We start from the raw sequence: 15,934 nt of genomic DNA, 5'->3' as shown, positions 1-15,934 counted from the left end.
TACATCCCAAAAATATGGTGGACGTAGGTTCGTAGACTGCCTTGAGCTGCTGCAGGTGAGGTGGGAGGAAGAATTGTCGAGGTCGTGGTGGGAAAAGGTATTACAGAAAATTAGAAGGAGAATTGATTACTATAGGAACAGGCAGAGGCACAATGGGTTGAGTGGCCTTCTTCTATGTCGTATGCTAATATACAACCTTTGCACTCTTCCAGAAAACTTCCCAAAGTTATTAACCTCTTAATGATTACTATGGAAAATCACATAATACTGGAAAAATTCAGCAGGTCGGGCAGCGTCAGTGGAGGGAGAAGCAATGAGCGCTTCATAGACCTTTGATTATAACTGGGGAAGATAGAAAAGAGCTTCGTTCTGAGCTTGAGGGAAGGTCGGGGAGAGTGGATCAGAGAGTGGGAAGATGTTGCCATCTGACTAATTTATGAGTGTTTCCAGCATTTGCTGCTTTTGTCACCAATCTTATTTTCTCAGAGGTATTCCCTGTGGATGGTCTATTTCTTCCACAACAACTTCAACTTGATTTGGCTCTTTCTTCCTGCACCCATTATCCTGAGGTCAATAAATGTCCAAGAATCATATTCAAGTCGCAGTATGCACTTCCTATAAATTATTCTTTGGGCGAGAAGGCGATCTCTTCAATCCCTTTTCGATTCATGAAATATTCACTAATTTGGCTACTTTCTACCTTATATTAATAGTTACCAATTTTGAATGCCTCTTTTAGTTTAGTTATTGTTTTCCTCGTGTTAAACCATTGGGTAGAATTCACTTAATAGGTTATACTCTCATTCACTCCCAATCTCCACAATTCTCTTTAAGTAAATGTAAACCTACATCTAACACCAAAACTACATTCCAACACACATAATGTAGCGATGTGACATGATGAATCGGACTTACTGGGTTTCACCTTTAAATTGGTTCCAGATCCAAATGTTATCTGATCGATGTTACTCACACAGCACTACATACCAGGACATAAACTCCTTCCCTGGTCTCAAATTGAACTTTTCCTATAGAGTCTTATATTCATACTGCACAATGAAAGTTTGGTCACCTTGCCCATGTTCAGTTGTTAAAACATTTACATTTCATTCTGTGTAATGAATCGGTGTAGATTCAGTTGTGTTCACATATTATGTACTCTGTTATTACAGAAAACAAGGTAACCGTTTGTTATTCCTTTACAAATGTAATGTAATTCAGAATATAGAATTTGCTTGAAAACTAATTTTCAATATTGGTTAACACAAGCATTAAGAATAAGTCAAGTGTCACCTCCAAATACTAATTTGATAAGTCCGCCAGAATACACACCGAAATAAATTTTACAGTCGTAAATTCCTCCATATCTCGCTTATTGATCATTTTATTTAACGGATTAAATACATATCGTCCCTTGTTTGATAAACTTCCTTGAACAGTTCGGAAAATAGCCTTTTCTTTCTGCAGATCTGGAGCCTTATTTATCAAAGTACAATGCTTACTGAGATCCACAAATAATCATTCACCTTCCCAAAAATATAAGTAAAGGTTTCTAATCTTTGACATACTCCTGCACTAACTATTGGAATACACTGAAGGAAACAAGCATGAGGGGTACCAACTTACTGGTTCAAATTCCAAATATTAAATTGCTGCCTCCATAATTTCCTCCTTGCCCTACACCTATTTATAGTTCTTACTTATCTTTTTGTGATTTGCTCCAGTCCTATACGGTATTGAAAACAGTGACATATTTTGGTTGGAGTGATTCCTTATCCACCTCCTAACCGTCCCCCCATCAAGCTCTTTGTATATCCTTCTAGAAATGTTACCCGTATATTTGTCTGACCAGTAAGTTTTTTTTTCCTTTTCCATCCGCTCTTTCTGTCCGTATATCCTGTCATGTATTTGCCTGTCTATATGTGTCTGCTTGCATAACTAGCTGCTGGAACATGGTATTCGACTGAGTTTTGTTTGGTTGCTTTTTGTGACAAGTGTATGGTAGAAATCGCTGTTGGAACATAAATTATGAAGTAAAACTTATACACATTTTGCTTAGAATGAGACAAACTACTGTATATCCCTTGGATTTTTAAATGGTCCAATCTCTTAATTAAAGTTAAAACGTATCTTTCTACTAAGTTATGAGAACTAATGCAAACATCGCACTTACTGGGTTCTACAATTAGTCTAGTTCCTCCTCCAAATATCAGCTTGTTATTGCCTCCAAGATTCACACAGTGCCTGGCCCTCCTGCAAAAATACTTTCTGGCCAATCTAGTGCCTATCTTATCTTTGAAAAATGCAGCCCATCCTTCAAAAAGAGCTTTCACAAAATATAATGCTAATTTTACTTAACAATTTCTCTAACCCGAGGATATCATTTGCAAAGCCTATCCATAATAATGAAGGATAAAACATCTTGAGAATTTTATCACATCATCTAACAAAAGTTACACGCAGTATTAAAAACTGATCACGTTCTCTGTTCTTTAGGTAAATTGTTCTTTCGGAGGTTCCATTTATTTACTTACTGGGTTCAACAGTCACTCTCGTTCCGCTTCCAAATATTAACTGTTCTGCAAAATTCACACAGTGACTGCCCCCTCTACAAAAAGCAATTTGTTAGCCAATTCACACTGTTTAGTTAATTTTCATTGACAACCTCATTAGCAACTATTCATTTAGTCTCGTTGAACTTGAATTGGTAAATCTCAGTTAAAATTGTTTTCTCCTGTTCTTAGCTTTGTTTTTATCAAGGCAAATCTCCCGAAGGCAAGGTTCTCTAAGAAATTCCTCTTGCAATTAAAACAAACATGTGATGCTAGTTTTCAACAATGCCCAAAGGTTTTAGTTTAGTCCCAGTTTAATATAAGGATTTTAGTAATAGATTCCAAACTTTTCTCCCAGGTGTAGATGAGCAATAGTGAAGAAGTCACAAAATGATCCAGTAAACAGTGGAAAATGATAACTGCTGATAGTAGAAATTTAAAATAAAACCTGAAAAAGGTGGAAACACTCGATAGGTCAGCCTGCAACTGTGTAAAGTAAAACAATAAGCGGTTTGTGTCCTGGAATGGAAAGAACAAAAGCAAACGGAGTTTTCAGTAGGGGAGAGAGTGGGGGGGGGAGATATCTGATAGGACGAGGCTAGGTAGATGAATGAGGATAGTAACAAACACGTTAAACAACCTTTGTTTGCGCAGAGTTGTGAGACCGAGCCAAGGGTAAGAAAAAATGAGCCCAATGACAACTGGTGCAAATGTCTGTTTCTGTTACATAATATTGGGGAAATCGCTAATTTGACAAGATACTCTGGAATATATATTAGCTGATTTGGTTATATATTAATAATGGGACAACGAAGATAGGATCATGGACTTTGTAACTAACACTCTAAACCATTGATCCATTATCTTCCACCTATGGAATTCTTATCACAATTTACTTCCTTGGTATTACTGTTGGGTTGGATATTGACCCAAACGCCAGCTTGTCATATATCACATTGCATGTCATATCAGTGCAAATACCTATCGCTCTATTCCAATGTCGCGTTTCACACTGGTCAACAGCTAATAACCTCAAGAACATTACGTTTCTATGTAACCTTTGACTCAACACACATTCAATTTGATGCACTGCTGACAGTATCTACAGAGATTGCAATTCCACTTCTGAAACTGATCTCAGTTATATTCCAAGGGACCATAGAGGAGCGAGTCAGTGCCAAAAACGTATTGTCTTCACTTCACTAGTATAATCCAACTTCTGAAGCACCATATGCTTCATTGAAAATAAACTAGAATATTTCCACGGTAGTAATGTCACATCGGTTCAAAGGACGATATTTACCGAACCCATGTATGCTATGTCATTTTCCATTTGACCCCTACGTCACTCGAGATTGCGCTATTTTTGTCTGGCAATAACGTACAGTTGGTATGGATTTCAAGTTGCTAAAATACAGAAGGATATTAAGTATTTTGTAACTGAATGAACATTTGCACTGACTGATTTTAGGTTGAATTGCGAATGTTATTGGCATTATATTAACGACGTAGCCCAGGACAGGGTATGGAAATTCCATACCCTCTAAAAGGCACTTAAATAGTCTCAACAGAAAGAATGGGTCATCCGTTGCTTGGTTGTTCCAAGCGTCTGCTTCCGTGACAGAGCGCAAAGATACCGAAACATGTTTGCTGTAAATCCCCGAGATGGGACAGATAGAGGAAAGTGGAATTGGACTTGAGGGGCGAAGGCATGTGTCAGATGTCAATGAGGCAAATTATCCATGGTGATGAGAATAGAAAGGACAGTAGGGGAATTTGTGCTTTTTGCTTCAAACCCAAACATTATGTAGGGCAAAACATGGAGAGGTAATTCAATTAAATCAGTGGAGTTATGATGTTTTACGGTCCAGTTGTGTCATGATTTTCCTTTGGCCATTAGCCGTGTGATTACTCTGGCTGGTCAGATATTAACGATAGAGATCTCCATTACCACAATAGAGTTAAAATCCCTTAATTGTACCAGGGAACTGTACAGAGTTATAGAAACCATAAAAATACACAGTTCCATCATGTTAGCAGGGGATATAACAAAGCATTTAAGAGCCTCAGAATAATTGGGTCGTATTACTCATTCGGGCAGTTTAAATCTCAACTACCATTCATGAATTTGGAAACCCTTATCACATTAGTGAAGAATGTTACACATTCCGAGAGAAGTTCAATTTAGTTATATATTTTTCTACAAGCAACACATATGAAAAACCACTTTAGTTTACTCATTGATTATGGTAAGATTGACAATGAGATTGAAAACACCTTTTGTTTTTAAAAATAAATTGTGTTGCACACAGTTTAAAAGGTTATGCAAAAAAGCGAGGAGATGTTAAACCACTCACTGGGTTGAACTTTAAGCCTTGTTCCAGATCCAAATGTCAGCCTGCCGGTGTTATCATTCACACACCATCATACCCTCAAACAAAAATCCATTGAATAACTTTATTTCTTCCAATACACACTAAGGGAAGGTCCGCTTTTGTTCTTTTTTTGTTTTTTTTTAATGCGTTGGATGATTTCAATGATATAATTCCTGCAGCCCATTTTGATGCAAAATTATTTTCTAATTTCCTTCTCTTTCAGTTCTGCCTCTGCTACTCACACGGTGGTCACCACCATTCAGTTGTCCTGCTTCTTCTAAAGTACTCCACCTTCCGCTCCCCTACATATAGAATCCCAATACTTGTTTTCCCTTTATTTCACCACCAGTCCTGATGGCAATCCGACGTCCTGAACCTTTAGCAAGACAATAGGAGCTGGGCCCTTCGACCTTTTTTCCTGCTCTCCAATCTTCAAGATCATGACAGATATTATTACTCATTAACTTCATATCCCTCGATCCCACCTATTATCATGAATCCAAATACCAGCCTACGCCGTTTTGAATGAAATTAATGTCTCAGCCTTCACAGTTCTCCGATCTGGTTAGAGAATTCCAAAGATTCACTTCCTGCAAACGAAAGAAATGCTGCATATCCCAGTCATACCCCTTATTGTGGCTTTGTGACGCATGGTTCTTGATTCCTCAACCAAGAGAACATACACCACGGTCCACCCCAGTGAGGTAGCTTCAAAGATGATGCCCTCCCTTTGTTCTAAACTATAGAGCATTTAGGTCAAGTCTATCTATTTTTTCTCCCCCTTCCTTACCTGCATCTTAACACTTAGAATTGTCGTCTCTTCTTTCCGTCAATTGATCTAATTGAGAATCCAACTTGCCTGTACTTCCTCCCTTTTGTACCTCTCTAAATATTCCTTCATACAGGTCTTGCTTGAATTTCCCACGAGGTATCTCGGCTAAATCTGACATACATCTGCTTTATATCTCCTCCTTATGCATAGAATGCTATAATGAATGGAATCTATTAGACAACCTCATTTAGATGAGGTCTAATTTTGTTCTTCCTCAAAATCAGAGAGATCTTCTGATCTTCTGATCTGCCTTTCATAATGTCTATATAATCAGGGATTTTCTTTATTAGATTATCATTCAGCTATCCTGTTTCTAAAGGAGGACTTCCTCTACAGAGGACCTGGGAAACTATTTACTGTTTTAATTCTAACAATCTCACGATAGTTATGAACAGAGGACTCCAGAGTCTGGCATCACCGCACTTACCTGGTTGTACGGTGAGTTTGGTCCCATATCCAAATATTATCTCGTTGCCAGCAAAAGCACAGTGTTACGCATCAGTACAGAAACCCCATTTGATCCTAAGCATGCAGTTCATTTGCAAAACATGAGTTTTCAAAGATTTAAAGATAACAAACAGGAATTCAGATTTTGAAAGTAATATCCTAAAGTACTGGTTAATCGGATTAAGGATGTCATTGAACTTACTTGGTAAAACTGTCAGCTTGCTCCCTGTACCAAATGAGAGTATCTGTCCATAGTCCACACAGTAAGCCATGCCATAACATAAACCCATTCTCAGTTAAGCTAGCCCATTCTTACCAGTTTAGATTTCACTTATTTAACTAAAAATGCATGCTAGTGTTATAGTATTTTGTAGCAGAGAAGGAACTGATCTTCCACTTTCCTTGCCATGAATTCTGAACTGTCAAATCTTCAGGAAAATCTTGGTGAACTGAAATTTTGATTTAGATTTTCTTTCATGCTGAATGCTGGTTAGAATTGCTGAGATTTGTCATACTTTCTAAAATTATTGAAAACTTCCAGCACCCTTCGCTATTTGAGTCAAAGCTCTAACAACATTTTCTTGGATCTAATATAACAGGAAATGCTAAAGTCACTCGTTAGGCCAGGTAGCATATGTGGAAAGAGAAACAGAGTAGATGGATCTGTTCTAAGAGCCTTCATAAGAAACGAAAAGTGTGAAAAGAAGTTACTTTAAGATGGCCGTATTTCTAAAAGGCGAGAATGGAATTGTCCAGGTGCTCCTAAGATCTAATTTCCTGTCCCTGAATCGACGAACATAATCGCCAGTTACTGGCCCAATGACAAGCTCATGTTTCAGTACACTAGATTGTTCGATAACACATGTTATCGGACTGTTTTTTTCAGAAGAGTAGATGTTATCATATTTCTGCAATTTCCTTACCAAAAGACCACACCGGCCCTGAAAACAGACCTTTCATTCTCATTGCATTTATTTTCCTGTAATCCAAATTCTACTAATATTTCTTTAACTCTACAAACATATTAAGTTTTAGGAAATTAACGGTTCTGCCATTGCCCTGAGTACTCATAACCAACTCAATTCAGACTCATTAAATATAACAGGAAACTAAAGTACACAATGTATGGATATCGAGAAATTGAACTTCTATACACTTGTAGGAAATAGACTCAGGTTAAATGTTAATTAATACTCACTTAGCAACACAGATAACTTAGTCCCAGTTCCAAAGATAAGTTTGCTATTAGCTCCCGCATTCACACAGTACTATACCCCAAACCAAAAACTCTCACTAGGCCAGAATTAGTAGATAACTACACCTATTGGTTGCTATATCTGAGTGTTTGGAAACATTCAATGGAATTATCCATAGAACGCTCAGTTTCAAAGGAATGCTAACCAATACTTATTAATTACTTTGAAAGATATATTGGTTCAAAACCCATACTTGGCCTATTCATTATTAATTGTAAAGTGGCACATGATAGTGTAATCCTTGTTAATGAACAAGCAATCGATATTCTGGAGCAATTATCCAAGGACTTGAATATGAAATTTAACCATAGTGGTTTGTGATTGATATTCAAGAATGTCACTTTAAAATGAAAACGGTAAGATCATCTTGGCAATGACGACCACGAAAGCGAATGGCTCGCCATAAAGCTCCTTGGAAATCACTGCAACAAAGAGCTGTGGCCACCAGATTACTGAGTACAGTGAGAGAAGATGGAATTAACTGTTTGAAAGACCTGGAAATGAAGCATATGGAGAATGAACTCAGAAGAGAAGATGATTGCTAAAGCAGATCAGGCAAATACTGCCCTAGGAAGAGAATGGCAATTAAGTTGTTAAGAGTGGCCGAAAAGATTTGCACGGACATTACAGGGACCGGAGAACTTGAGTTGCAAGAAAGAATGGACAAATTGAGCTTCATTTGTTGGAGCGCAGGAAGATTTGGGATGCCATATAGATGCATATAAAACGACGAGTAGCATCGACAAAGTGAACAGTCATGTAGGGGAGTCTAATACTGGATAGTATAGGTTGAAGGTGAGAAGGAAAAGACATAAAGAGCACTTGTTAAGCAAATATTTCAAAAACCGAGTGATAGTGTATTTATGGAAGGAGCTGCACAAGAAGTTATGAATATGTTTAAAAGGTATTTAGATAGAACGAATCCTTACATTTCGGGGAGATAAGCAACATTCTGCTGCTTTCCATCAAATAGTCTGATTATGGATTTGAAGTTTAAAGAACAAATGATTTTGTTTTAGAAGTCTACTAATGCTTTCATTTTAGAAGTCTATTGAAGGAAAGAGAGAGAGAGAGAGAGAGAGAGGAGAGAGAGAGAGAGAGAGAGAGAGAGAGAGAGAGAGAGAGAGAGAGAGAGAGAGAGAGAGAGAGAGAGAGAGAGACGAGAGAGAGAGAGAGAGAGAGAGAAGGAGAGAGAGAGAGAGAGAGAGAGAGACAGAGAGAGAGAGAGAGAGAATCCCTACTCCCATTTTGTAGTGATGAACATTAATTTATCTATGGAATAAACTGTAATTTTGAAGATGTTTCAAGTTTCTATGAGATGCTCTGGAAGCAATTCCCTCTCACTGTACGTAAACATAGAAGGGCTTTGAAAGGCATCAGAGAAACAAAAGTTGATCTACGTTTCCGCTCGTTTTGTAAGATACACCTGACTTTCAATACATAAACATGATATCCAAAAGCTCCTACTTACTAGGCGTAATATGGAGCCTTGTGCCAGATCCAAAGATGATGTTGTTACCAATGTTCACACAGCATGAAATCCCAGTACCAAATCCCTTGCGGGCCAGACGTTACACTGCCAGCTCTGAATGCAGGACTACATTACAACAGCTGTGAGCTTCTGTCGAAAGTAGCCCAAAATTTCATTTTCCCCAGTGATGTATAATAATGAAATGTAATTTATTCCTGATTAGCAAATTTGTTTCTGAATATATGCTCTGAGTTAACTCTTGGCCAAACTGATCAGAAACATTCAATGACTACACATTGTCTAAATTGCATGAATCTATTACATATTTAATTATTCCCAACTGTTAAATGTTAATTGACGTCAGTTTATGCTGTGTTAAGGAAGCTCTGTATCGCAGAAGCGACACAACCTAAGCATGTTTTTTGATTACTGAGAAACCTCAAAGAGTATGATTATCTGAGGATAATTGGCATTTTTAGCTTGTGAAGGAATTTTTCTTATTATCAAACACTTTCTATCCCCTGACCCCTTCTTTATGCGTCTATACGTACATCTACACGAAGAAATCAACATCCCCTATGAAAGTAACGGTGGAATTTGCATCTAAGTCTCCTTGACTGAGTTGTAGACTATGACATCTCGATCGTCAATTCTCCCTGGCTAATGACTTCACATCTGTGTCTCAATCTCGTTATCCCTTCTGACAATGGGATTGGTTACCTTTTCAATTGCCTACCACTAACTACAATGAACACCTATCTCATGTCCTTCCTTTACTTGTCTTTTCGTATGGAAAAGAGTACTGTCGACGTTTCTGGCCGGAATGACACCAGATTTACCCATTCTATCCCTCGATCCAAGGAAACACTTCCCACTACTCTTCTAAGTCCAGATGCTTCGAAAGATCGGGGTCAAAAATGGATACAGTGCTCCAGTTGTGGCCAAACTAGTATACTTAGAAAGTGCTGCATAATTTTCTGCAGGATCCCCTGCATTTTCATCCGATGCTTTCTCACGCTATCCTGTTACCAGCATATAGTCGATTCCCCATTGATCCCCACCCTTTTATGTCTCCTCGTCCTGTCACGTCGCCTCTTTGTTCTCCAAATAAAAGCACATCCTCGTTAGTCAGTCCTCGCTCACAGTCATAAAGAATTATCGCAAAGATTATCCCAATGGCTAAATTTACGTATGTGATTATCTTGTAATCGTTTACGATAATCTCATCAATTTAACATATGATATATCAATGGCTTCCTTCTGTTCTATGAGAAGACTTACTGGGCTGCACAGTTAGACGTGTCCCAGTTCCAAAGGTTAAAACGTTCGTGCTGTCATAAGCCACACAGTGCTGTATCCCCAAACACAAACCCCTCCACTTCATTCTGACCATTCCTACATAATCAACTCGTTGAAGCACTTAGATAAAACAGCAAAAAGCGTAGATAGCAAAACGGACAAACAATGAGTCGATGGGCCGAATGGCACAATTCTGTTTCTATATCTTGTGGCATTATTATGACGGTATTGATCGCATCTTATTTCATCTTCTGTTACATCAGTACAATGTACATGACAGCCATTTAAAACAAATCTACATCCTTCGCGAATAGCCCAGGTATATTTTCTCACACCTACTTGGTTTAACAGTGAGTTTGGTACCAGATCCAAATATGAGCGTGTATCCACCAACATTCGCCCACAGTGCGTGAGGGGTTGACAAAAACCACTTGTCAGAGGTAAGCAGCATACTACAAAGTCTTTTATAAATGGGCAACAGCCCTCAAAAGAACTTTTGGGACATTCTCGCCATCAGTGCTTGTCCATTTGGCATTGAATTGAAGAGAAATATCTTCACTCCCAGGCTGATATATATTTAGAATTCTCTTCGCTGAACGGCTGTGGATGGTGAAGCGCCGATCGCATACACAAAAGTGGATTTATACTTTAAGGAAATCAAAATAAAGATAGGAAGTTGATTTAATCGATTTAACAAACTGGAGGGGCTCAATGGGCTCTCCCTGCCTTTGTTCCTGAGGCTCTATTTCCCTTTCGGACCACTATTAAAAGGAATATTGTTGAAGGTTAATGGCACTGGCTTCCAGCTACATTTCGTCTGTTGTGCTTCCTAACCGAACCCTTTGCATAGTCAAAGGAGTTTGCAGTATGGTTTGTTAAGTGGATTGCAGTTGTATCCGATCCATGCAGTAAAACAACATGCAAACAGACACTTCGGACCAACTCGACCACGCCGACCAGGATGCATTTCTGTGCTAACTCGGTTTGTGCTTGATTTTTTTTTGTCTACAATCGCCCCTCCTGATCTTTTCCCGCCAAGTAACTTTCCAACTATTTTTTTCACATATCATAATTGTGCCATCTCTACCTCTTACTCTGGCAGCTCATTCCATATTCTAACCACCTGAACACATTATCCCTCAGCTCCCCATTAAATTTCTCTCTTCTCCAGATAAACCAATAGCTCTAAGGTCAGACTCCATGACCATGAGAGAAGGACTGCAAGTTTTTACCCTATCCATGCCCCTATCGTGATATTATCAGCTATAAGTTTCTCACACAGTCTCTTTCATTCTAAGAGAGAGTGCGTGTGTGAGATAGATAGAAAGAGAGAGAGAGAGAGAGAGAGAGAGAGAGAGAGGAGAGAGAGAGAGAGAGAGAGAGAGAGAGAGAGAGAGAGAGAGAGAGAGAGAGAGAGAGAGAGAGAGAGAGAGAGAGAGAGAGACGAGAGAGAGAGAGAGACTTGGAGATGCTAAGGATTACATTGATCAACATCTTGAAGTAGTTCATTTATACTGTCCATGGAGGTAGAAGGACTTTAGAGAGAAATCATCTTGCTACAAGTTGACATACTTTTCTGCTCAAACTCTGTGATACATCTGACTCTCAATTTAGAAATTCCATGTCCTGAAAACTCCTACTTTACTAGGCATAACACGAAGCCTCGTGCCAGATCCAAAGATGATGTTGTTGGCAGGGTTCACACAGCATGAAATCCCAGTAACAAAATATTTGCTAGTCAGACGTTACACTGCCATCTCTGAATGCAGGACTACATTACAAGAGCTGTAAATGACTGTTCAAAGTATCTAAAATCTCATTTTTTCCGGCAATGTATAATAACAAATGTATCTTATTTCTGATTAGCAAATATGTTTCTGAATATATGCACGGAGTAAACTCCTGGTCAAGCCTCTTAGAAATATGCAATGAATGCGAAAGCTCTAAATTGTATGAATCTATTACACATTAAATTATTCCCAACTGTTAAATGTTAATTGATAGCAGTTTATCCTGTATTAAGGAAGATCTGATTGACAGCGGCAACTCCGCTTTGGCATGTTCTTTGATTACAGAGAAAGCTCAAAAAGTGCATTTTGGGGTTAATCGGCACTTTTATCCGGTGAAGACCTTTTCTGTAAAATCAAAGTCAAATACTTTCATCCCTTGCTCCATTCCTTATCCATCTACATCCTTTCCGCACCGCCACACGTAGAAATCTACATGGCCTATGAAAACTACGGTGGAATGTGCTCCCAAATCCCTTCACTAAGCTGTAGACCAACACTTCTCGTTGCATAAATTCTTCCTGGCTCGTGATCTCAATCTCGACGCTTCTGCCAATTGGAGTGTTCTTTCCTTCCTCTGCCTGCCATTAACTTCAATGGACAATTATCTCATGTCCCCCCGCGCCTTATCTTTTCCGAGCGGAATCACGCCAGATTAACCCATTCTATCCTTCGGCCTATGGACACCCTCCCATTCCCTTGTCCCTTCTCGTCCCAATCGCTTTGAAAGTTTAGCTGCCAGAAATAGATAGAATGCTCCAGTTGTGGCCAAACCAACGTCCTACAAAAGAACTGCACAATTTTCTGCAGTATCACCTGCATTTCCATCCGACGCCTCCTTACACTACCGTGTTACCATCAGCATATACCCGAAGCCCCTATAACCCTGCACCCTTTTGCATCCCATCGCTAGATACGTCACCTCTTCGTGTTCTAAATAAAATTACAACATTTTTGTTTTGTCCTCGCTTTGAGCTAAAAAGAATTATCCCAAAGATTCCAAATACGTTAATTCATGGACATGATTATCTTGTAATCGTCCGTGATGATTACATTAATCTAAGGCGATGTGCTAACATTCTCGTTCCGTGCTGTTAAAAGGACAAAATAAGACTTACTGGGCTGTACAGTTAGGCGTGTCCCAGTTCCAAAAGTTAAAACGTTGGTGTTGCCATAAGTCACACAGTGCCATATCCCCAAACACAAACCTCTCACTTCCTTCTGGCCATTCGTGCATAATCAACTCATTGTCGCATTCCGATAAAACAGCAAAAAGCGTAGATGTAACAAAGTCGAATTCTGTTTCTATATCTTATGGTCTTATTAATAAGTATAGATGATGGTATCAATCACATGCTTATTTTACCTTATTTTACATCATTACAACACACATGACAGCTATTTAAAACACATCCAAGCCCTTCAACAATAGCTCAGGTAATTTGTCTGATACGTACTTGGTTGAACAGTGAGTTTGGTACCAGATCCAAATATGAGCGTGTATCCAAACATCATTCACCCACAGTGTGTGAGAGGCTAACAAAAACCAGTGTCAGGGGTGAACAACAAACTATAAAGTCCTATAAATGGGCGACACATGCAAAATGGTGGAAGAACCCAGTCGGCCATGCTGCATCTATGGAAGAGAGTACGGTCGACATTTCTGGCCGAAATCCAAATGGGCACCAACTCTCAAAATACTTCTTCGGACCATCACACAACTAATGGTGATGGATTGATGGATTGATGGATTGAAGGGTTTTAGTGGTCTTCAATTTGAGATTGGATTCAAGAGAAATACCTTCACTGTCAGGGTTATGTACTTTTGGAATTCTGTCCGCTGAACGGCTGTAGAGGCTGAATCTTTGATCATATTTACAAGCGTGGATTTATATTTTAGAAAAATGAAGGGTAGTGGGAAAGGTAGGAAGAGGATTTGAGCAATCTTATTAAATAGCAGAACAGATAAGGTACTTCGTCCAAATACGTCTATGCCGACCAAGATGCATTTCTTTTCTCATCCTACTTGCCTTTACTTTTTGCTTTAATACCATCCCTCCCCTCCAGACGTTTCCCAACCAAGTACCTGTCCAAGTGTTTTTTTAGGCACCATTATTATGCAGATTCCATCATTTAGTCAACAGCATATTCCACATACTCAGCACCTGAAAACCTTGCCCCGCATCTCCCTATTAAGGATCTGTTTAAACCAATGCCTTTGAGTTCAGACTCAATGACTCTGAAGGAAATGCTGGAGCTATCTGTCCATCCATGATTGTAAAGGTTACTACATAGTCTGTTTCACTCCAAAGAAAAGTTTAAGCCTGAGTCTAAGTCGAAGTAAATAATCTCTGTTTATTGAGGGATTGTTGTTGCTCAGTCGTTAAGTCAAGTTCGACTCTTCGTGACCTCATGGACCATAGGGTCCATAAGGTTTTCATGGCAAGATACCCCGGAAGTAGATTGCTAGGCCTTGCTTCCCTGCGGATACTGCTGCTGCCCAATGTGGGACCCGGCTGGGTTTGAACTCAATACCATCAGCCTTGAAGTAGTGGCATTCCACAAGCCAGCCTATTTAGATATACAGCGTGGAATTGTCCGTTTAAAGCCCTTAGAGCCGCACCACCGAGCAAACCTGGTCTAATCAAGGAACAATTTACAATGATCAATTAATCTAAGAACCGTTACGTCTTTGGGATGTGAGAAGAAACCGGAGAAAACTCACAATTTCTCGGGGAGAACTCCAAGCTCCAACGACCTGAGATATAATAGCGTCGCACTAACCGCTACGCCCCTATGACGCCATTTTAACTAGAGTCAATAGTTCAAAACCAATTCAACCTTCTAACTCAAACTTCCAAACATTCAAATTTGCACACAGCAGTTTGGTGAAACCTGCTCCAGTTACTCCGATATGACACAAACCAAATGCAACCTATTCCAAACTTACTCGGAATAACAGATAGCTTTGTTCCAGATCCAAATTTGAGGGTATAACCATCATTCGCACAGTGGCAATATGGCGCTCAAAAACTCCCGGGCAACTGTATGAAATGTTTTGTGTTTTGTAACAGAGATAATTTAAGCCCTGTTTTTTTTCTCCACAAGCTGTACCTGGTATGTGGAACATTTTCAGAACTTCTGCATTTATTACATAATTAGTGAAGGTTTCCTCCATCTGTCTGTTCTTATCTGTTACAATATTTTACCATCAACTTCCTAATGTTTGCAGTCACAGGACCAATTAACCTATTAACCCTTATCACCTAATAACACATCAGGGAACGGCAGGAATCCCACACGGTCATAAGGATAAGTTATAAACTCCATAAAGACAGCACTAGAGGTCAGCGTAGATAAAACCCCTGATCTGGAGTTGTGAGACAAGAGCTCTAGCAGCCGCTCCATTCCAATTCTGATGACCGGGCCTGATTCTTATGCATACTTATCAACACTTCACCGTTGCATTCATTCAGTACACAATTAAATGCGGAAAAAATGGAAATACAGCAGCGGTTTAAACTCAATCTATTTCCTAAATTCGTTTGCCTACCGCTGGATTGGATTTCATGGCTTGCATTATGGTGGGTAAATCCACACATATTGATAAATTTAAAGTCCTTTAGATAGTGAATTCCAATGCCAGCAAAAACGATTCTCAATGCATAGAATTAGATAGTTTTGTGTCGTGCCCATTCCATAATGGAATGCATCCATTCGTCATATGTAATTGATTATACGATTAATATTGTCCTTTTCCCAAAATTCAATTTGCTATTGATAACCTACTACGTCCTGTCCGATAGCACAAATCCCGGAAGCATTATATTAAACTATATACAGCCTATGGATATATCACCCGGAGAAATGGTAGATATTATTGCCAAGGGCCCATTTTCGGTTGTTTTGGCAAAA

General features: G+C 39.1%; 1 protein-coding gene across 5 annotated transcripts in view; it reads right to left on the bottom strand.

The window, feature by feature from the left end:
- LOC132381329 (M1-specific T cell receptor alpha chain-like) overlaps positions 1 to 15,934 on the bottom strand; it is a 90,609-nt gene that overhangs the window by 52,171 nt on the left and 22,504 nt on the right. The window contains exon 1 of one of the 5 annotated variants that reach the window (XM_059950702.1): positions 11,878 to 11,917. The exons of 3 other annotated variants lie outside the window; for them this stretch is intronic. In XM_059950702.1, coding sequence (XP_059806685.1) covers positions 11,878 to 11,884 — 7 coding nt within the window. In that variant the 5' untranslated portion in view covers positions 11,885 to 11,917. Of the gene's footprint in view, positions 1 to 10,571; positions 10,699 to 11,877; positions 11,918 to 15,934 lie in introns of those variants that run through there. One more of the 5 variants, XM_059950696.1, reaches the window with a different exon arrangement.

The sequence above is a fragment of the Hypanus sabinus genome, chromosome 26 (assembly GCF_030144855.1).
Source record: "Hypanus sabinus isolate sHypSab1 chromosome 26, sHypSab1.hap1, whole genome shotgun sequence".
Taxonomy (NCBI): Eukaryota; Metazoa; Chordata; class Chondrichthyes; order Myliobatiformes; family Dasyatidae; genus Hypanus; species Hypanus sabinus.
This window is presented reverse-complemented; position numbering and strand designations above follow the sequence as displayed.